The 23780-nt window shown below is 40.0% G+C and overlaps 1 protein-coding gene across 1 annotated transcript in view; it reads left to right on the top strand.

The window, feature by feature from the left end:
- Window positions 1–2296: 2296 nt before the first annotated feature.
- LOC140306827 (protein arginine N-methyltransferase 8-B) overlaps window positions 2297–23780 on the top strand; it is a 23206-nt gene continuing 1722 nt past the window's right edge. Inside the window, exons 1-9 of the mRNA XM_072385426.1 lie at window positions 2297–2859; window positions 6567–6812; window positions 8044–8199; window positions 14344–14407; window positions 15419–15561; window positions 16691–16778; window positions 18041–18156; window positions 21576–21726; window positions 23307–23428. Of these exons, the coding sequence (XP_072241527.1) occupies window positions 2791–2859; window positions 6567–6812; window positions 8044–8199; window positions 14344–14407; window positions 15419–15561; window positions 16691–16778; window positions 18041–18156; window positions 21576–21726; window positions 23307–23428 (1155 nt within the window). The 5' untranslated portion in view covers window positions 2297–2790. The remainder of the gene's footprint in view (window positions 2860–6566; window positions 6813–8043; window positions 8200–14343; window positions 14408–15418; window positions 15562–16690; window positions 16779–18040; window positions 18157–21575; window positions 21727–23306; window positions 23429–23780) is intronic.

Genomic DNA, 23780 nt, shown 5'->3' with positions numbered 1-23780 from the left:
GCTTCTGCAGAAGCTTCAATATACCAATCAGCCATGTTATTCTGTTAGGCATAATGTTTTAGAACAACTAAGAGAACAACTACAATAGCCACAGATAACTGAGCAACCGATGTGGACGGCAGGGTCACCTCTCAGTGGACAGACCACTGAATTAGGTACAACTGCTGCTGTATAAACTCTGTGGTTAGCCTTAAAACGTCAGCTTGCAGAAGTCATCTGTTGCCTTCTCAAATAGTCTCTTGAATTGCTTTCTGGAAATTCATATTTGCTTCTTGAAAACAAACTTGCATGACAAGTGACTGAAGATGAACTAACATCACTCTGAGTCAACAGACATGCAAGGAACCAATTGTATGCCAAAATCAAACAAGAGTGCATGTGGGTGGGCTTATCTAATCTAATCTAAATGGATTACAGTCTCACTATTAATTCCACTTTCTGTGATCTGACTTGGTTAGAAAAGAAGAAAGTACAAAACACACACATTATAACAGCTACAGACTGAATAATACAACGTAAGTACATGCAGCATCTGACATATGTTCTTGTAGCTCTCACTGTGCACTGCTGCTTCTTTTTATTCTGCCTGCTTGTAAATTTGACTGCAGTTCAGAGAGTTCATGTTCACCTTAAAGATGCAGTGGTGCCTAATTAAGCTCCGTAAGACAGTGGTGTCCTCTCTTAGATAATGACTTGCTCCTTCTGTATTTACACACACTCACACATGGTGAATGAAGTCAAAACATATCCCCCTGTTAGATCAGAGAGAGGCAGAAGTCACAGCTCACATGAGCGATGATCAGGTACTATTGACATTCATATTGCTCTTATAGCAAAAGAAAAAAGCTGCCATATCAATGTGAAGCTAAATAAGATAATTAAAAATAGTTCTGTGCCTTTTCTCTCCTGATCCTGTGAAAGTGAAGAGGAGTGTCGACCAAATAAGAAAAACCAAGTTAACCATGGCCATTGTCAGACATGAAACAGCACATTATAAGAGAGCAATTAGACTGAGATCAAAGAGCATCTCAGTGGGAACATGCTGGACTGCATCTGTGTGGGGAAACATTGATTGTACGTCCTTGCATGACCCATAATTCAGAGCTTGTCAGGTGTTTCAAGTCACGCTGCAGCATTGCTCTGTATGGCAATGTCAGTCTGGCTACTGCTTTCGATCAACCACTTTATCCAGTCATCCATTTTCTATACCCGCTTAATCCAACTCAGGGTTGTGGGGGGGGGGGGGGGGGGGGGTGGAGCCTATTCCAGCTGCCATTGGGTGGGAGGCAGGGCACACCCTGGACAGGGTGTCAGTCCATATCAACCATTTTAGCCAGACTGAAACATTTCAAGAGATATCTGATTATATTCATCCCCTGACCTTTAAAGTCAAAGTTAAAATGGTCAAAGTCCAGGTTTAGGATCAAAAACCTTAAGTATAATATGACATTCACGTCAGACTCGGCTGGAGCTTGTGATTAGTGCGGAACATACTTAACTAACTTAACAAACATGACAGATATTATGCCTGTTAGCGCTGTCTCAAGTACTGATATGAATCCCTGGAATACATGTGGCCTGGTGGCACAAAGTAAGGATGACTTTGGCCAGATTTCTATCTTGGTGTCTGATGTGTGTGTCTGCCTTCCCTTTCTGTTGAATAATGTAACAAGTGCGTAGTGTGGATGGCAGAGAGGGATGGCCTTTCCTCAAAATAGACTTCAGTTCAAAATGCAAAAGATCAGAGACAAGATATGGTAGAGTCATGGTATGAAACTGTTCTTCCACTTAGCGTGGCCTCTAAAGGATTTCTACAACTAAATCAGTCACAGGGAGGCTAGAAGGACAGGTGTAATAGCAGGAGATTTTCTGGGTAAGACAAAGTCAAACAATCGAAAAAAAACGGCTTTCCAGCAATGGCAGCATGTAAAAGGAGCTGCACATTTCTGATTAACAATAACAGAGACAGAGCAAGGCATCGAGGAAAGGTGTGTGTAATATCTGAAGTGAAGGCGAGGGTATAACATGCGTAATGCACGTGCAAAGAGCAGCCAGCTCTGATATTAACCTCCAACTTCCTGCTACTGTGTGTGTGTGTGCTCGCGTGCGTGCCTTCGATGTTCAACAGTGATTGCCCAAAGTCCAGCTTTCTCTGGCCAGTCCAGCACTTCACGTGGAGCTGTGATCCAAATGAGCTCTGTTACACCACAGATGATGCTATTAAATGTGGCATGAGCAGAGAAGAAATTCTTCGACACACTTCAAGAGTCATCAGATTTCTCCGCGTGCACTCGGCGGCAGGTCTTTCCACTCTGTCAAGCTGCAACGGTACTATTTTTAGAAACAATGTTGCGGTAGAGCGATAATTCAAACTGGGGCTAAAACAGTGTACACTAAATTGCGGCTTTTCACGCGACAATCTTCTGAGAATCCTGTCTGCGCCTGCTCGGCCATGGGACAAGATGTTGCATTTCGATCAGTCTTATCTCACCTGATCCCAAATGCTGCCTTGGTCTCACATGCTCCGCCGAAAAGCAAACCGGTGGACTGCAAACTTCTGTGCCATGGAATCCACCACACTTTGTAACAGCGGCGGCTGCATTGCTCTCAGGACCTCATGTAGTTTAGCGTCTTTTCACAGTCTTACATGTTTTTAAAGAGCATTGCAGTGTGCAATGTGAATGAGGAAGGTTTTATGATAAAAACTAAGGAGAGTGGAAATCGCGAAGTGCATCATTTTGTTTTCTCTTTACTTCTCTGAAGTGCGGGCGCACAATTCTGCGGGCTCTTATGGGAATAAGGCACTCGTCCCGCTGCATGCTCCTCAGGAGAAAAATGGCGGAGTCTGAGAGCAGTGAGGTAAGTGTTGAGAAGAAAAAAAACCCCAAAAACCCCAATTTGATTTGATCTATTTAGAATGACAGTGCGCGGTTCTTCGGAATTTGTCCGAGAGCTAAATGAGTCCTGCAGGATGTGATGTTCATTCATTAGAAGTTGCAGCTCAGACAGATAGCAGGATGCGGACTGTCCGGAGAGTGAGACAGCAAACTGACCGGTCCAATTGTTAATCTTTGCATGGATGTTACACCTCCCATTATTTTCTAATTATATATCTACCAAGATAAGGATGCTGTGGACGGATTTCAGTTTGAGGAGCTGAATGACATCACTTTGATTTATAAAAGAAGGGACAGTAAGAGGATATTACAAGAAGTATGTGCTCTGCATTCCACCCCTTCTCCAATAATGATCCACGAGACAATGTCTGAAAACAACGCACTCTACATATAAGTGTATTCAAACGTTGTGAGGTTAAGATCATGCGTTTACTTCGTTATGAAGCCATGCAATATTGGACGGGACAGAGTGTTGCTTCTTCGCGCTGATGGGAATTACTTGCGCTGTCCAAGGTACTGCAGCACTTTGCAGAGAAAACGGAGAATGTTGGTTGTCGATGTGTGAAGCAGTTCATCAAAAAGTGGGCTGAACCGAAGGTGTGCCAGACGAATTTAATGAATTCACCCCCCGGAGCCCCTCTTTATGCGTTTTTTTAAACGCAGAAATCGTCTTCTGATGCTTTTGTTTGCGAGCCATAAATCTAGCACTGCTCAACGTGAGCTCCCTTTTGAGCCGTGTGGCAAATCTTTATTCACAATGCGCCGAGCAGAAACGTTGATTTAGCCGATAATGTCGTTTAGGAGATTCAGACGCCCTCTGAAGTTTGAGACAGCCTCGTGTTGCTTCGTTATACATAATTCATTACAAAAAGTGTCCTGTAAACAAATGATCAAAAGATACCATCCTTAGACCCACAGGATTTTATCTATGGGACTATGCCTCAGAGCAGAAAGTAAGTGATAGGCCTACGTTATAGTAAGAGGGATCTCTCCCTACCGCTGATGCTCTCTGTGGCTTTGGAATATCTAGGAGATGCACCAAAGTAGTACTATGGCAAGGGATCAATTCTCCTTCCAAACTGTTGGATCACTTTTGGGTTTGTTTTCTCATGAAATGATAAGTTTAGATGCCAATTTCCTTCCCAATATGAAAAGCACTCCATACAGCAACTACAACCAATGTTATTTCTGTACGAATTTTAGGACACACAATAAATCCCACGATCATTTTACTGTCTATAGCGTTTATACAGGGGGCAACTTCACCAGCCTAACAAGTACAAAGTGACTGTGTGTCTACTCATATGCAGTAGAAAGAAGGATAGAAGCGTCCTTCTCAAATAACAAGTTTCACCTCGCGCTGAGATCTCAATCCAGTTGGAAACAGAAGGTGTTTATCTGTTATGGGGGCAAATGAAGGGACATGTTTCACCTTTTTGTTCCGTGACATAGCATCTCAGGTTTGCTGACTGCAGCTGCCCTTTTCTGATCATGTTGCAATCTTAATCTTGCTTTAATCTGTCACATATCAAAACCCCGCTGGATTTAGCTTTGTAACTTTAAAAAAGATTGCACATCAGACTCTGTAAATCAGATTTAGCAGCGTTAAATAACCATTCTGTGGCACCAGGTTTTAAGCTTGTCAGTTTTTGGTGATGCCAGTATTTTAACTGCAGTCTTTACACCTGTGATAGTATGCAGCCCACAGCAGATCACAGTGTAACATTAGCTCAGTGGAAAGTTTTGATGATGCAAATGAAGAACATCCATTACACAAATATTTTGGAATAATGCCACAGTGAACTTAGAGGGTTCCTCTTCAGCCTAACATCTGCATTGACAGAATAAATTTGTAACTCAAGTTCAATCCATTAGTTGTTTTTTTTTTTTTTTGCCTGAATCAGAAATTAATGATACCTTTGGGAAGACCATTTATGTATTTAGTGTAGTGTGAATATGTTAAACAGCAATATGTTATCTTGGCTCAGTTGCCAAGTGTGTATGGGATTGAACGACATCATCCCAATCATTAGGCATTACAGAATTTAGCAAAAGCTAGAAGGTCGAGAGAGTGAGGTGTCTATTCTCCAAACCGTATCTGATGGGAGACAAAGCAATGAACCAATAAACCAACAGCTTTTTGGGGAATGCACCATGTTGTGCATGGATCCAAACCCATTATTTCATGCATTATTTTCTTAGGCTCTTAGTCCATGTCTGTGCCATTTGAGACCATGCAGCAGGAATTGTGGGTAGATAAATATTGTATGATAGGCACTTCAGGGGCACAGATCTGGGTAGGAGAAGAGGACAGGGTGGAAAAGGATGAGGAGAAGAATCAGCTCTGTCAAACATAAATAATTTACTACAGCTGACAGAAAACCTTAAGTGCACCCAGTCCTGTCACTTTAAGGTACAACAGCATGACTTCATCTGTTTGGGATATTACCCATCTCACAGAAATTAAATGAATAATGGTCAACTTAGATGAGTAATGTATTATTAAATATATATATTTGAATTAAAATAATTATGTGAAACTACATGAATTCATCATTGTTAGATAACACCCAATTAAACTGATTTCTGTCAAAATGATGTGCATGTGATCTTCAGAGCTAAACTTCCTACAGCAAGATGTTATTGCTGTAATCTCAGCAAATAACCTGAACACTGCAGGGAAAAGGGGCTGTTTTGGAGGCAGAAGCCTTATTAAAACATATAAATAATAATTTTTATTCAGTAATTTCAATTTAGGGACGGCGCAGGTGAATGGCAAAAAGAATTTAACTAGATGAATCTGTATAAGTGCAATGTGAACAGGCAACTGGAAAGGAACTTACAGACTGCAGTCCTATGCAAGATGAATGCACTAATGAGCTTTTCCTTTGCCCATGCTCCATTTCTCCAGGTCTCATGACATTTAGTGTTCTTCTGTTACTGTGCTGTTACACAAACTGCATGAAAACGTATGTCAACCTTAGCTAGAAAACTCTTAAGATATCCCTAAAATGGTAGAGAATCTAAAAACCAAAATCATATTGAATACCAAGACATATTGAGGTCTTGCAGTACTGTTTTGCTCTTTGTTTCCTCATCAAGACAAGATATTAAGTATTTTGTTCTAATAGTGAAGCATCACTCTCAGCAATATTAAAACAGCACCTCGGTTATTTTTAGAGGACTGAAAGTTGGAATGAGAATAAACACCAGAATGGATTACTGGCTCAACAATGAGACGCATGTGTATGTTTCTCCATTCCTTCCTCCATTTCTCTCTATCACAAACCAACTCACACACACCATGGTGAGACCTGCCCAGCAGGCCTTATAGGTGATAATCAGGGCATTATGGGTGTACCTTCTGTGCGATGCAGAGCGTTCTGCTTTCTGCTCTCTGCTGACAGGCGGCCTGACTTGGTGTCAGCTGTCAGTGTATTCTCTAGACTTGGTGGGCTCTCTGTGAACTCACCAGACGTCTCCTTGGAACTTGAGCTGAAAGGCAAGAATACAGTAAGAAACTGGTAATGAGTCAGAGCCAATAACTCAATCAATGCAACTCAAATCTTCTGATAGTAATACTTATCCGTATTTTGTTTCTTACAAATTAACAACAATTAACAGTCCTCAGTCTTAATGAAATGTTCTTCTTTATTTTTCTATTTTAAGCAACCACAGTCGCAACCACAGCCGATCCGTATAATTCCTTCGCACTCGGCACAGCCAACCTCCTTGCCCAAGCCTGTGCCTTCTATCCAACATGCCCTTCGGCCTCCTCTCCCACCACACACGCCCCACGCTGCCAGCCTCCCTAGCTGTCCTGGGCGGGGCAAGATGGCCAAGTTTCTCAGCCCAGAGGAGATGACCTCGAGAGACTACTACTTTGACTCTTATGCTCACTTTGGTATTCATGAGGTACAACTGCATGTCAGAATTATAACAGTGTTAGCATTATTCTACATATATTTTAACATATGTAAATATATCTGCGTTATGTATTATCACAGCATTTTGTAGTGCAGCTTAAAAAAGAATATCTAATATTTCTTTATTTCTACACCAAATTAAATAAAAGTTAATCCAGATCTTGCTGTTAGCTGTAAAACGTCGCAGGACAAACACAAGTAATCTCCTTGGTGGAATCCAAGTGTGGAAGTTAAATAAATTAAAATTAAGATGGAGCGAGCTGACATTTTCATGAACAGTTTGGGAATTGTCAAGCAGAACTGCTGTGGCCACACCAATCAAATCTATGGTTGAAATGTCATTATTTCCAGAGGGAAGAATGTAGAAATTGCAAAGTGGAAGCCCAAATTCGCAGTTTTAGAGGGAAGTCAGAAGAACTGCGGACACGAGTAATTCAATACCTGCATGCTGTCCATGCTTTTCTCTTTCTCCCCATTTTGCAACAAACACACTTTGCCACCATGAGGCGAACCTGCTCAAACAACCTTTTAACTAAGGTTTTTATGTCAGAGATGACTTGGTTCTGCAGTAATCCTGTTCTTTCTAAGAACACGAGATCTGAACTTTTCCTGAGAGGAGTTTTAGCCTGAGAAGCTTAACTCACAGCTGAGCTCCAGACTGTCTGGAGTTGATGGAAAAATGTGAACGATTGGAACAATTTAAAAACTTTTTCAGCTTTTACCATAATAAATGAGCCATGAGCCATAATAAAAGATATTGAACATTTTCCTTTCTTTCTTTGAGAATCTCATATCGCCACCATTCAAGCTGATGTTCTTATTTTTCTGTGTTTTTACCTCCACCCTCAGAGTTCAGCTGAATTCTAGGAGTGGAGGCAGGAATCATCAATGTGAAAAAGAGCATCATCCAATTGTCATTTCTGCATTTTCTTCTTACTCATACATACACCAAAAAAGAAAAAAGAAACAGATAGACTGAACCTAGAGCTTTACTCAGCTTATTCAGAAACACCAGCTATGGATTTGAGTGTAAAACCTTACAGCTGAGGGGGAACAGAGTGAGATTAAGCAAAGGCTGTGCATTAGTTGTAACAGCTCTGCTGTCGATATCACAGCAAATCCAGATCCCAGATGTTTTCATTGCAGCTCAAATTTTTCCCTCTCTGCAGGGTTAGCATTGGCTACATATTCCTGATATTATTTACTGTACGCTAAACTAGGAAATGCTGAAGGACGAGGTGAGGACGCTCACCTATAGGAACGCCATGTACCACAACAAGCATGTCTTCAAGGACAAAATAGTGTTGGATGTCGGAAGTGGGACTGGCATCCTTTCCATGTTTGCAGCCAAAGCAGGAGCAAAGCACGTGTATGGGGTAAGATGTGTTTCCTTTACTGTAGAGCGATCATCTTGATTCATCAGGATCTAATCACAGTGGATCTCAGGCTTACACTCTATGCATATATTGCACTTACAGTACATGTGAACCATTTTCTTCAGACTCGCCATAAACTCCCAGGAATGCCTCATCTGACACGCAGGTGATAAAAGTGTGCAGCCTCTCAGGCAGGATGACGATTTGAGAGCGCTCACTGTTATTGTTTTCTAGAGCAGAAGTGATTGTTAGTCAGGGCATGTCTGAGAACACAGGCTGCATGCTTACCACTAGCCTGGGAGGACCATGTGGAGCTTATTTTTGTACAGTGGCTCCACACAGAGTGCCTGTGCTTCGGGGAGAGAAGTGATTAACTTGAAATTGCCAAGAGACCTTTTCTGAGCTACGGGTTAACACTTTTTGTTTGTGTATGACTTTACCTCCAGTCTTGCACTTGTTTTCCCTCTTTCTTTAGCTGTCTCACTTAATTTATGTCTAATTGTCTCCATAATCTTGTTTTTGTACATTAGATTCTTTTCACATTTGTATTCCTGCTTTCCGTCCTGACAGACTTTGTCCACACAATAGGGCTAAGATTTCAAAGATTTAGTTCATCTTTAATTTGAACTCAGTTTGAGTTCGCACCAAATGCAATAAGTTTTTAAAGGTTGATAAGCTGTGAGGTTAAAGAACTGGGCTGAAGACCATCACTTCATCATCTGGATCTTTATGAGTCTGGGTCCAGAATATTCTCATAATAGTCTCTGCTATAATTGAATTGTTATCTTGGTGCTTCGCCAGTATTTAATACAGCAGGTACCTCATCATTCAATGATTAGGAAGATTTAGAGAAATATCATTGAAAAGCAAAACTAAGAATAGAATATCTTAGAATAGTCTTCTATTTAGTAAACATAAAGATTGTGCACACTAAAATCTGTAGCACATGCAAAAGATTTCTTTTAAAAGTACATTTATTGTGTCAGTCCACAATTTTGAGTCAGTAGAACTTTCAGCAACACCCGAGAGAGAGTATGGGCAGTAAGTTCACAAAGTAACATGGAAAAACATGCAACCTGCTCACCCTGTAATTGCATAAGGTCGGCTCACAGTCTCCAAATGCTCACAGCACCTATTTAATTCTGAAATGTCTTGTAGTTTGGAAACTGCTCGCTGCATTACACTTAGATGGACATAGATAAATTAATCAAAGTAAAATGGTTGATTAAGTTTTGCATGTAGCAAGCCAATGAGGCATTTAGGACCCTTTTACCTGCTTCTTTTCTGTTTCAAGTGCATTAAGTTTTTGGCAGACCTTGAGAACATTGAGAAAAACACAGGCTTTGGCTTCAAAGTCTTAAGTCGTAGAGGAGAGTATTTCTAAACTTGATCCCACAAATGGGATCCAGACGCTATTTTAACCAGTTGAGAACAGGGTAGAAACATACTTGGGTATAAAGAGACCATTTCCCCAGGAGTTTTGCCATTTCAAATTTAATTTCACATGGGAAAATTATTCCTTTAATTTAGTTCATTCAAGCCATGTCAAAAAATGTTTTAAAACTTTTTAATCACTTTTTAAACTTTTTAATGAACTTTAACTTACCTAAAACTAAACTAAACTAAAAGGGAATAAATTTGAGTTGATATATTACTGATATCCCCCCCCCCGAGATGTGCAAGAGGCAATGTGTGAGGCACCGCTTTAGTCAACACGCCTCAAGGCTTCAGTATTGTCAATGAAGTGTAATTCTGATGTCGACATGGCGATCTCTTCACACTGAGATTCAGAAAGAAATGAGGAATCAATGCAGGGCTGGAAAATGCACCCTTTTTATCACACATCAGCTTTTTATGACACACTAGCAGAGCAGCAGTATGAGCACTTGTATGCCAGAAAGTGAACATATACATACATCTTGTGCAATGAGAACCTTACTGTATATATTAGCAGATGGCACAGCCTAATGTTTAATGGTCACCAGAGGCACCAGAAGCCTCCCGACCAGTGCTACTGACAGCTGGCAGAGAATACAGCAGGGCTGCTCCAAGAAGGCTGTGCTAATGTAAAGCTGTTGCATCCTGTGTGTTTGCTTAGTTGGAAAACTGATGACTTCTGTTAGAAAGATGAAGCCAGAGTTTCATTCTTGTCTTTATGTTATGGTGATTTGCACAAAAACAAGAAAAATACAAGGTGAAATATCTTAATTTCATGTTGGATATGGAGCATATCCAGTTAATTTCTGCCTTCTTATCGCTCAAAGTCTTCATTCTGTCATGAAAAAATGTGGCAGAGCTATGTGCTTTTACTAGTTTATTTTTAGCTTTTTATACAGTTTGTTATATCTTCATTTGTAAGTCACTTTGGATAAAAGCGTCTGCTAAATGCATAAACATAAACATACTTTTCAGCCTGTTTTCACAAGGGTCCCTGCCTGGCATAGTAAGAGTCCCACACTTTATTATTACCAGATGGATCTTTAGCAGCATGAATAAGTCTGCACACCTTTTAAGAAAAAGTCTCTTGGTAGGTAGAACTGAATGAACCCTCTCAGGTGAAAATCTATACTCTCAGAATCCCAAGTGCTCTTGAAGAGTAGTATTGACAGGTGTATTCTGATGACTTATGTCCTTATTGTTTTAGAGAGCTCCTTACAAGAAGTGTCGAAAGTTTACCCTTCAGCTGTTACAATACTGGTACTGGTAGCGCCTCAGCAGCTCAATGTAATGACAGAACATGAAACAGTACTGTGTCCCACAATGCAAAACATAGCCGTTCACAATAAAAGAAGATTCTCATTCTGCCCTTAGTCTGAAATTTATCCTACACAATGTTTTCCACAGAACGTACACCTTTCTCCTTCCTCTCCCATCCATTCTTTGTAACTTGTGCTTACATGTAAGTAACCACAACAACCTACAGATTGGCATCCATTAGAGTGACGGTCTTGCTTTCAAAATAATGTGTTTTAGCCCTAACCATGATCTTTTTTTCTGTTTTTTTCATCCTAACTCTGGCTAAACCCAACAGGGAAGTGACAAAAATGTTTTAGTGAAGTGTTGCTGTTTTATCAACTGAACATAACTCAGAAGTGGAGAAAAAAGGTTTGACATGTTTTGATTTTGAACAAGTGTCATGAACACATGAATAATTGAAAGTGCTACGCAGAACTTGCCTCCTCATGAGGATCTTTTTGGCCTCTTAAAGGAAAAACTTGAGAATGAAATCTGACTTGATGTGGAAATGCCTTTCCCTCCTGCTGCTTCTTGGGGTGGTACTTCACAGAATACTGATATGGATCATATTTAGGAGAATGAACAAACAACCTATATGACTGCCAACAGCCTGGGGATACATCCTCCTCTCACAATTCACAATCATGGACTGTGACACTGTTTGTGTTGTGGTCATGTGGACAAACCTGTAACACGTTTTCTGGTAAGACGAGACTGACCTCCATGTATCACCCCTAAGATGTGCATTCGTTTATGAAACCTCTGCAGATGGTCCAGAACGCGGCGGCGCGTCTGGTCTTCAATCAGCCTAAAAGAACGACTCACCCCTCTGTTCATTGAACTTCACTGGCTGCCCTTAGCCGCCCGCATCAAATTCAAGTCACTGATGTTAGCTACAAAGAGCTTAATGGAACGGCTCCATCTACTTGAATGCTCTTGCAAAGGCTTCTGTCCCAACTGGGTCCCTCCGTTGGTCCCAGGATTGTCGTCTAGCAGCTCCTACACCACGCCTAAGACAATCCAAACTCTGTTCATGTGTCGTCCCACGATGGTGGAATGACCTACCGAGCGCTACCAGAACAGGGGCGTCCCTGTCTATCTTCAAGAAACTCTTGAAAACCCTCCTCTTCAGAGAGCATCTCCTATCCTAGCACTTACCTTGTCCTTCCCTACCCCCTCTATCTCTGCACTTTATCTTTCTGCACTTCCTTCTATGCCTGCACCCTATCTCTACTCTGTCTCCTCTGACAGAGTCGGACTATGTAGTTTATTGTTAGCTTTATATATAGCTTGTTATATCTTCATTTGTAAGTTGCTTTGGATAAAAGCGTCTGCTAAATACATAAATATAAACATAAACATTCGTGTGCAGAGTAGGAAGGAGACAATATGTCAAGCAAGATGCTCAGGACTCAGACAAGAAAAGAGAAGTTATCGAAGAAATTTGATGGAGTTGTCATTTTACAAGGAGATAAAATGGAGCAGTAAAAGGGCAGCTGGGTTTGGGTGATTTAGAATAAAATGTCAAAAGAGAAATAAAACTAGAGCTTGAACTTCCATTGGACTCAAGACTTGTTCCAGTAGAGCAGTAACTAATCTTAACCTTAATTACTTTTAATTAGCACTGGCAGCAGTTCAGTGAAAGTGACACATCCTCTTGTAAATTGTTTCACTTTATATTCAGCCACCGTCCCTCTGTTTCCAGCTTGACTCCAGGGCACTTCCTGCAATGCTAAATGAACCTCGATGTCACGATGTCAGATGATAATCATTCCGTTGCTAGTTACCTGCTGCTAATGGGCACACAAGTTATAAACATGCTGTGAGGTATAAAAGCTTATTCACGGCAAAAAAAGAAAAAGCCTCACAAAATAATGACTGGTTAGATGTTTTATCTCACTTCCTGTCTTTCTGTCATAAATAGGTAGATACCTTCTGTTTTTTAGTCATGGCCTTAGACATGCCTGTGAGGGTCATCAACAACTATAGTCCATATCGAGTGTGTATGTTGTTCATGTAGAAAAGACAGAATTTATGTGAAAATCTGTCTATTTTTACCAACAAAATCTTATCTGAACACACAATTGTGGCCATGAAAGCAAACAATTCTTCAAATATGGATGTTGCTATGCCAACCCAGTGGCAGAGAAGATCTAAACGAATACTACACTTTCAAAGTGGAAACCCAAGACTCTTATCAACATATCCAACAAAAGGGAAATGTGATCACAATCAAGCCTTTTGGTCGCTGAGTTTCTGTTTGAATAATGCCTGGAAAGTGTTTTTGCAGCGAATTATAAAGACTGAAGTTGACATTTTGTGTCCATCAATCCAGTACTTTTAATTTTAAATAACAATAAAAGGACGGTATTTCCTTCATTTTGACATAATATTTTCAGACTCAATTTCCAGAAAAGTTAGGAAGTTTTCCAAAATACAAAAAAAAAACCTTAAATCTTTAATTTGACACTATTACAAAGGAAATTATTTTTCAGTGTTCACTGACCAACTTGATGGCATTCAGAATATATAAATCTACAATTTAATGCCACCAAGACACCCAAAAAGTTGGGAGAGAGGAAAAACAGGCTAAAGTTTATAGAATATACAGGTACCACTGTTCTGGCAAATTCTGTCAGTTTAGGTATAAAAGGAGCATCAAACAAAGACTTACGGTCGGGTCGAGTATTTATATTTTCTCCTTCCTATTCTGCACTCAAATGCACATCTTAGGGGTGATACATGGAGGTCAGTCTCGTCTTACCAGAAAACGTGTTACAGGTTTGTCCACATGACCACAACACAAACAGTGTCACAGTCCATGATTGTGAATTGTGAGAGGGGGATGTATCCCCAGGCTGTTGGCAGTCATATAGGTTGTTAGTTCATTCTCCTACTTACGGTCATGTCCTTACTTCAGCAGGATAACACCGGACCTCATTCTGTACAACTTACATCAACAACTGCCCATGGCTTCTCAGACACAGAATGTGTGCACTTGACTGGTTTGCCTGCAGTCTAGATATGTCTCCTATTGAAAATTTATAGCATATCATACATAAAAGAATCAGACAATGATGACCGAGAACTCAGTATTTAGAAACAATGGACACAGTTTCTTCTTGCAAAACTGGCAACAGTTTGTATTCTTACTTTCTAAATGATTAAACAAGCGTAATTCAAGAAAGAGAAATGAAACACTATGTTTAACATGCTTCTATCTCACCTTTTTATGAGTGTGTTGCTGCATTAAATTCAAAACGTGTTTAGCTTTTGTAAATTCAATGGAGTTAGACAGTAATTACACTGGAAAACATTTAGTTTGGGAACGTTTGGCTTGTATTTGAGGCATTCCTCTCAACATGTGTCAATGATTTTCTACACTCACTTTTCTTTTAATTCTGCCAGATTGAGTGTTCCAGTATATCAGAGTACTCAGAGAGGATCATCAAGTCCAATCATCTTGACAGCGGTAAGAGCTGCAGCTGTTTTTCCACATACCTTTATTTTAGTGACTCTGCCCTTCGTCAACATCTAAGGAAGCAATATGTTTAGTTACAATGATGATTGTGAATAAAGATGGAGGGAATGCAAGCAAAAAAGGCACATCAGGACAGAAGAAGGTTTTGGTCTCTGGTTTTTAAGGATGAATGTGTATGGCCAAGATACAAAACAATTGCACAGACTATTGCTTCCAACTTTGTGAGTTCAAAGCATATGTTTTTATCATAGCAGCCCTGCAGCAGAGAACAAATTTCCTGCCAAGCCTCAGGCTGTGCACCTATCACATAATAACTCCATTAACCATCCTGTCAGTAAATTTCATATCTATACACCCATGAATACCAAATATGCTCCAGTAATTGAAAAATTAGTTATTACTTTACTTACCAAACTTTCTGGATAGTGAATAAGCAGGAAGTGATCAGCACTTGGAGCAACAAGACTAACATATCATTCTGACAGACTCTTGTATCACCAGGAAAACTCTTCAGTAACTTCTTGCCAAAGTAGAGCAAACAAAGCTGAAGTCAGATAATATCCAGCAGGGCAAAGATCCACTCCTCCATAATATCCAGCTGGGTCCAGTTCCATCACAACACAATTGCTGCCACGGCAACACGCAGTGTTCAAACTGATATGCCAACACGCTGAGTTTCTTTTTCTTTCTTTATCTATTTCTTTCTAGATTTATTATTCAGTGCACACAGTAAAAGAATACAGTACTGTTTTATGCCATCTTCAGAGGCTTAATGGATAGTAGAGATAGGCATATAAGGGATGTCTCTAGAAGCTTAAACTGAAATCTTGTGCAGTCAAACACAACTTCAAAGAAATGATTATTTCTTAAATCACATAATATTGGACACTTACCTTATTTTCCAAATACCGCGTTAGTGTTATCAGTATATATTTGTAAATAACATAAAACATCCTAACTTAATTTTTCATTGTGGTTTAGAAGATATGTTGTGTGTTTCAGTTATTACCATTTTCAAAGGCAAGGTGGAGGAGGTGGAGCTTCCAGTTGAACAGGTTGACATCATCATATCTGAGTGGATGGGCTACTGTCTCTTCTATGAGTCCATGCTCAACACTGTCATCTTTGCCAGGGACAAGTGGCTGGTACGACATGTAGATTGTGTGTTTTGATGAAAAGATACTTTAAGTAACACAAATTTATGAAAAGACACAAATTTCTATTCAATTCTGTTCTATTCTATTCTAACACATCAGAATGTATCTTCTTTTTTGCTCTTTGGCATCCCCTACATTTGAGGGATGTAACACCACTGTCATGAAAACAAACCTCCATGTGAGCCCTGCAAATGTACAGCCATACACATGAATTTGTTACCGTGTTGAAGAGACCACAAAGAGTCAAAAGCTCACAAAAATGTCAACCGACTGTAAAGGAAAATGGTGTGGGGATGGAAATCACACTTGTGAACTGTGATATCTAAGCCCCCAGGCGCCATAGGGCAGTGTCAGGCCTAGGAATGTGCACAACAAAAGTCAGTGTACTTTAAAACAACTCAGAAGCACATAGCTTTAAGGTTCACAAACTCCTCTTGTGTAACTTTGATGCATCTTAAAATTAACCTTCCTGATACAAAACTATCTAAGCAATAACCACAAAGAAAAGATGGCATTAGAGCATTTCAGTTGGAGGACTTATTGGATCCCCCAAACTGTCCAAGGCTAAGTCAATGAACCCCAAGTTGACTCAGACATGTTCACCGGTGTGTGAGTTTCGAGAAAAAAGCACTGAATACTGCATATCATATATAAAATGCATCTACAGGAAATAACAGGCACTGGATGTGTGAATGTGTAGATAAACATATATTAAGCGCTTTGTAGAGACAAGTGTAAAAAAAAAACATTACATAAGCTTAGATCATTAATTTACTCACATCATTACAGTCCTCACACTAACACGGTGTCAGTGGCTAATGCCGACACACCTTCTGTCTAAAGGTTTCAACCCAAAAATGTCCTTTTACAGCAAAATAAAAAGTAAGAAGGGGTGTTTTTGAGTTTTTGTTTATCTACAATCATGCTTTTTGACAGGGAAATAATGTCATAGTGCACCTTCCTCATTATTGTATACACTCAGAGGGAACAAAAACAATCATTTCAAATTGTTCTTTGCTGGGAAATATAATGTCACAGTGGCTGTGATGCAGACATTTTATAGCGTGTTCAGAATCAGAATGTCATGAGTTATTCATTTGCCTCTTTTGTCAAACAGAAACCCGGAGGACTGATGTTTCCTGACCGAGCCTCTCTTTATGTGGTGGCCATAGAGGACAGGCAGTACAAAGACTTCAAAATACATTGTAAGTGGAGTTCCACTGTTTGTATGTTCTGCCGTTTGTACTCATTCCCCTCATTTGTTCATTGCTTACTGTACTATGCACTGTGCGGCTCTTGAAAGTGGTTAAACAGGAATATGTCTTGCTGTATGGTGGTAGAAAAGTCTTCTCACCTCCTCATCACAGATGTGGGGGAAGAATCATAGACAAGCTTTGCAGCACAGCTAATAATTTTCAACAATTCCTCTGGCACAAGACTGAAGGTGATAATTGATACCACAGGTCAACAAACCTCTCCATCACTTATCCCACTCTAGACCTTCCTCAAGGACCGTGGGCAACGTTGTGCTGCTGGACACAAAGCATCAGAGCACCACCACCAATTTATTATCGAGCAAGTGCACAGATCATATTCAAGCAGGCACACAAGCACAATAATTGCAATAGGTTTCTTACTCACACTCCCCCGCACATCTGGGAAATTATACAACCATCGTCCACTGCATGATAATACACAGAAAGTCATATTGGCTCAGCTAACTGCAGAGTTTTCCCATGATATCTTGATAGTTCAGTTTAGACTGCAATAATTCTGTAAAGTGAAGTACACAAAATGTATTAAGGAGCTGTGTAAGCACTGACCTTAAACTTGTGTTTCCACTGAGAAATGGTCCAAGAGGACCTTAAAGGTACGATAAAAGTGGCTCTCTGAAGGATTCCAGTATTCTAAGAGCGCCCAGCGATCTTTGCTGCTAACACTTTTAGATATTAAGTGGGTGGCAAAAAATGCAAATATACCATGTCAGGGAGGCCCTGGGGCCGTTGTGACCTGTTTATTAATGCTAGCTGTCCAAAGTACTTGAGTTGTTCTCTCCTTTTAGGTCATGACAGAGATTTTTGTTGACACATTGTCCTTGTAGGTGGAATGAATAATGCATTGGATGATTTAGCTTAAGCAAGGATATATGAGGCTAAAATGGAGTCTTAGTTAAAGGAGGCACATGCTTGCAAATCATTGCCAAATACAATGGGACTTTTCATCTGTCAAAATGAAATTAATTTCAAAATGACAAGAGATATCTGCTAGGTCATAGATCATACTTTTCTTGGACACTATGAGCAATGACCCTATTCAACTATTGTTGTTTCACAGCTGGAGCCCAAGTCTGTACACCTCCTGTTGCTTTTCTCACTCCATACACTTAATAAAAACAAAGCCAAAGACAAAAATGTTCCACATGATTGCAGCTGACAAACACTAACTGAAAACATGCTGTATTTACCAGGGTGGGAGAACGTGTATGGTTTTGACATGACCTGTATCCGTAACGTGGCCATGAGAGAACCCTTGGTGGACATAGTGGACCCCAAACAGGTGGTGACTAATTCCTGCCTGGTCAAGGTTAGTACTGTAATATATTAATCATACAATGGCGGATGACAGATGATTGAATAATCCCAAAGCCTGCCAAAATGCAAACTGTAGAGCCATTGAAAGGCAAAGAAAAGTTCACACTTATATTTGCTTTATCTGTTTTTATTTTTTTTCTCTTTACAAAAAAAAAAAAAAAACATCCCATAAACAGGTTATTAGTACTTCCCTTTTGGCCAGGGAATTGCACATGGGAAAACTCTCAACATGCTTCCAAAAAGTTTGAGCATAATGTGGCTCATTAAGAAAAACTGAGTGCATTTACAAATCATCCATCCATTCATTTTCTATACATGCTTAGTTCAGTTCAGGGTCCTGGGGTGCTGGAGCCTATCCCAGGTGGGGTAAACACTGGACAGGTCGCCAAGCAACCATACACGCTCACACTTGCTCCTAGGGTCAATTTAGAGACCATTTGATTAAAACAGCAGTACATCTACCACTGTGCTGTATAAACTCTTTTAAATATAATAATATATACACCCTTAAGTGTTTGGGAACTGAAGAAAAGTGGAAAAAGTTCCCCTTCTTCGGAAGGGATTTGAGCAGCTTTACAACCCTCACATCCTCTGTTGTACATGCGTAGTGTTTATTAACACTAATTTTCATTAGTTAACTGGTCTTAGACTATTGACTGACTAGGTTAGCCCTCAGCTACACAACTCCTATACTGGCCCATACTGCTTCCAGAATGTGATTGCCATTGCCTTACTGAATTATGAGGCCTTCACTGAAAAAGACTGATGACAGATTTAGTTGGTCCAAAACTTCATTTCATACATTTTCTATTTATCCTGGTCAGGTTCACAGAGGGTCTGGAGCCAGCATGAGTCACCAGTCCAGCACCAGTTCATTTAGAATCACCAGTTAAACCACAATGCTCATCTTTGGACTGTCGGGGGAAACCTTAGCACCCAAAGAAAACCAAAGCAGGCACAGGAAGAACATGCACACGCAGAAAGGCCCCCGGCAGCAACTTAAACTAGGAACCTCCTCTCTGTGAGACATCATTACAAACCACTGTGCCCCCCTGTCTTAAATGGGTAGCATTATCATAATGTGCAATCACACTGGTCCCTCTGATCTTTATGCCAGGAGATGTTGTATCCATGATTTCCAAAAGGAAGTTTACACTGATATTCTTCAGAGCACTGGACAGTTTTTTACTTTTCCCCAGTCCATCTTAGGCCCTGTTCACGTTTGGTATTATCATGCATCTTGGGTGATTTGATCACCAGAGGATAGCTATTGAGTATGTGTGTTCACATTTGGTGTTAAGATGTTTCCCCACATGAGTCATGAGTGACCATGTGCATTCAGATCTCAGTTGCCCTCTCTATAGTCAAGTAAATATGGAGCCTACGTCATATGGCAACACAGACAGGACCTGAGCACGTCTGTGAAATCATTTAAATCACAAATGCATTCAAAATGATCAAATATTTTTAAACAGAGTGTTCCTTTTTACTGTGAAATTATTTCATACATTACATTGCCGTCTTTGTACTTGTACCTAATTAAATATAAAAAAAGGTTTACTATTCTCGGCCATCATTCATTCCATACTTGAAGTTATCTTCTCAGGTAATTGGACACACACCTTTTTGAATAAATACAGATTATTAGGAAGGTGAACCATAAACAATAGAACATTAATGCTATTTTCAAACACCAGATTACGTCTCACCTCAGGAGGAAAAAACATAGCACAAGTAAATAGGCTGATGATAAGACAGACTTATCATTTTATTACATTGTCTCATAACTTCTGCTCCTAATGCCATGATTTACACAGTAAAGTAAACACACACAGTGTGTTTAGTAATTAAGAAAAGATGTTAATTGACTGGCAAATATACTGTGAGGCATGGCATGAGGCTGAAATGAGTTTGACCTTGATGTGAGGCAGCTGCCCCATCTGTGCTCCTCACAGTGAGAATTACACTCATCAGGCTGCTGTGCCGTGCATGTCAATGGCAGCCTGTCTGGCCTCCGATTGTGCTCCTTTTTGTCATGACTAATCACTGGCATTGATTACATGGTTATGTCCTGTCTCACCTCTGCTCTGTACGGGTGTAATACCACTGAGCAATCATACCTTGATTTGTATGTCAAACAGGCCATCCTTCTATGAAATTCCATTAGCAAAATGATCAAGAGAATTGAACAGGGATTTGCATCAAAATGATGCAAAAAAGCATTGCAGCAATGATACCCAGCTGGTAAGCTGCATTGTCTTTTAATGGATTACTAAAATACCACAATAAAGTTGTTTATCCAAGCCATAGTACACATAGGTCTTTGTGTTATTAAGCTGATACTAACATGTATCCAACGATACTCAGGGAGGATCAGCAACAAGTATAATCTTGAAGAAAATAGTTTAACATTAACAACCTGTATTGTAGTGCTCTATTTTTATTTAATTTTTTTAATTAGCCTTTAGAGTAACTGCCAAATGGTAAATTCTGCAGGGCATTGTACTTCTGCCTTAAACCTTTAAACGTGATATTGACAATTTTTTACTGCTTCAGCAGGACAGCATCTAACATTAGAATAAGACCTTATTCTCACAGCCAACACACATAAGCTTGATTTCTTATAAAATTAAATGTAGCATCTGGCACCAAAGCCAGCAAACTTGTGGTGAGTATCAGTACTGATGGTACAAGAAATGAGATTATGGCAGCACTGCCTACATGTTCATCCTGTAGCAGGTAGCAGGTGTAGAGTTTGCAAAGCTTTCATTAGTTCGCCATCTAAGCTAATGTGGCATGTTGGGACGGTGCCATCCACACAGCCGTAAACCAGGAAGTGGAACAGCATGTTCTTCTTTGAAGATAACCGAGAGGGAATATGCAGTATCAGATACCCTATGAAACTAAATGGAACATAGGAAAATGTGCAGCTTTGTGTCCTAGCACCAGAGGATCCTAAACAATAGTTAGAGCTCTCAGATGATGCTGGCGCCCTCTTTTAATCTGTCTTGCACAAGTGCTACTGGCCTCTTTAAGATTTTGGTGCGGATCCATAGGGGTTTACTAGTGATTATACATAATTTTGCAGGTGGAAGTTGCTTACTAGTTTACTGCACCGTGTAATACTGGTCTCCTGGTTTTCTTTGATGCATTGCAAGTGAGATGAAAAAAACTTCAATCTTTTATTGAAAAAGTGCCAGTTCTTTAATTAGGCTGCTTAAAATCAGAATAGAACTAACTGCAGTTTAAATGTTTGTACTACTCACATATTCATCAAAGATACATTAGAATGGTTTCTTTTCTTACAAAAATTCCACATGAATGCCAATGACTTAACCAAATGATGGTTTAAATGTTTTGTTCATGGGGGCCACCTCTTTGAGAGGAGTCAATAAATCTTTACTTCTCCAGGAGGTAGACATCTACACTGTAAAGCCTGAGGATCTCTCATTCACCTCAGCCTTCTGCCTGCAAATCCAGAGGAATGACTACATCCATGCACTGGTCACTTACTTCAACATAGAGTTTACGAAGTGTCACAAGAAGACTGGCTTCTCCACAGGTAAGACACAACCAAGCTCTCTTGAAAGCATTGAACTCAAATAGCCTTTACGTCCATTTATACTGAGCCTTACAACTGCATAAATCGCATGACATCAACCACGCTTTTCTTAGATTTGTGTAAAACTGATTTCAGGAGCCTAAAATCTTGTTCCTTTTTGCTGACACAGAACTGAATAAATCCATGTGCTTCATCTCTGCCACATAAGAGAAGCTAGATATTTGGCCTAATAGAAAATAATCTGTAAATACAAAATAATTTGTAAACTGGAAAATATCTGACCCTAAAAAATGCATCTGATTGCAGACAACAGGCAAGCTCTTTCTTAAGAAGTTTTATGCTTGACATGCATTTAAAAAACGGTTGTCACTGCACTATATTTTAGAGCAGCTCAAATAAGATGAATTGTCACGATTCAAACATTTAGGGCTGCGGTGACTGCAGGTTTTTTGTCCAAACTGGTGTGTTACTGACCTCTAGTGGTGCTGAAGCATATAGCAAATACATCACGGATCTTTTGGCTCTCTCAGCAGAAACAGATCATATTTTATTTATTAGTACACCACAGACCTTGTTCAACTTCAACAAAAATAAATATGCAGTGGCATTTCCTAACATCAGCCTTTTCTGTCCTTCCCACAACACTGCAATTGATTTTCTGTCAGTTTGCCTGTCAAGAAAGTTTCCCTGTGTCAAACCTGAAGACTCACCTGCTCAAAAACTTCAAGATACAGATCTAAATTAACACAACTGCACCCATAGAACCCTAAAAGAAAACCCTATCAGACACGCACACAGACTCTCAACCCCAAAGAAGAAGGCAAGCCAAAGTCAAATGCCATTTCATGCTGGTCATTAGAAACGCTATTTCATCTGCTGCATTAGCATAAGAAGCAGCACATGCTTGTCAGTATCAGTGGCCAAAAAAACAGAGCCATTTCTGTGCAGCAGCCAAGCTGACTGGCAGGTTCTTTATCTATGGACTCCAAAAGAACATGTCCATAAAGCCAGAGCATCCAAGCTGCCCCTGGAAAGCTGACAGAAATTCGATTTAATCTTACTGACCTTTTGAATCACAGCCAAGTGTGATAGTTACTTCATGAGGGAATACTCACTGATGGGGAGGGGGGGGATCAGGTATCAGGTTACCTATCTACAGTATGTCTGTGGCCTTGCAGGTGACACATTATGATGGTATGCTTCACAACAGTGTTCCTTCTTTCACGCTTTTTTAATTTTTGAGTCTTTAACATTATGGTTGCCAGGTTTTAAAAAAAAAACAACACTTATTCTCCTATTTGGTAATAAATATTACAACAGTTAAAATGTATCAGGTAAATAAGTTGTTCGTAACAAGATTTTGATCCAAAGCTATGTTATATTATTATTATTATAGCTTCAAGGATCCTTCACAATCAGAAAGTCGGTCAATGAATCTGGCAACTAGCAACAAAATGGCTTCTTTGGCAATGACAGAATTATTGGTGATACTTTTGAAACCGTGCATCTAAAGAAAGTGATTTGTCATGAGAGAAGTGGCCGATGGGTTTTGTGAGTAGGTTTCTTTGTGTGTATTCCAGCTCCAGATGCTCCATACACCCACTGGAAGCAGACGGTGTTTTACTTGGAGGACTATTTAACAGTGCGAAGAGGAGAAGAGATAGTTGGAAGTATTGCAATGAAGCCCAATGACAAAAACATTGTGAGTGTTGCATCCATGATATCTATTGTTTAGGTAAGGAATAATGTAGACTCTTTAGTGTATTTATTTTTTCTTTTCAAAGCTTTTACCTATTTAGCCTGTATTTCATGCTGTTGGTTAACAAATGACTCATTCCCTGCTCGGTCTGCTCATAGCCGATTGTTTTAGGTTCCATGCTGGAAGCTGCCAAGCAGGCAGACAGCTGCACTGCAGCGACTCGAACAAACAACAGATTCCACTGTTGACCTTGTCAGTGTCCTCCCCTCCCCCTGTGGGATGGGGAAGCAGTGTTTGCTTTCTTCTGTTTTCTGACACCAATACTCTTTATCTCACACCACATCCTGCTGTCAGG

The sequence above is a fragment of the Leuresthes tenuis genome, unplaced genomic scaffold (genome assembly GCF_036924035.1).
Source record: "Leuresthes tenuis unplaced genomic scaffold, fLeuTen1.0.hap1 SCAF_5, whole genome shotgun sequence".
Classification (NCBI taxonomy): domain Eukaryota; kingdom Metazoa; phylum Chordata; class Actinopteri; order Atheriniformes; family Atherinopsidae; genus Leuresthes; species Leuresthes tenuis.
This window is presented reverse-complemented; position numbering and strand designations above follow the sequence as displayed.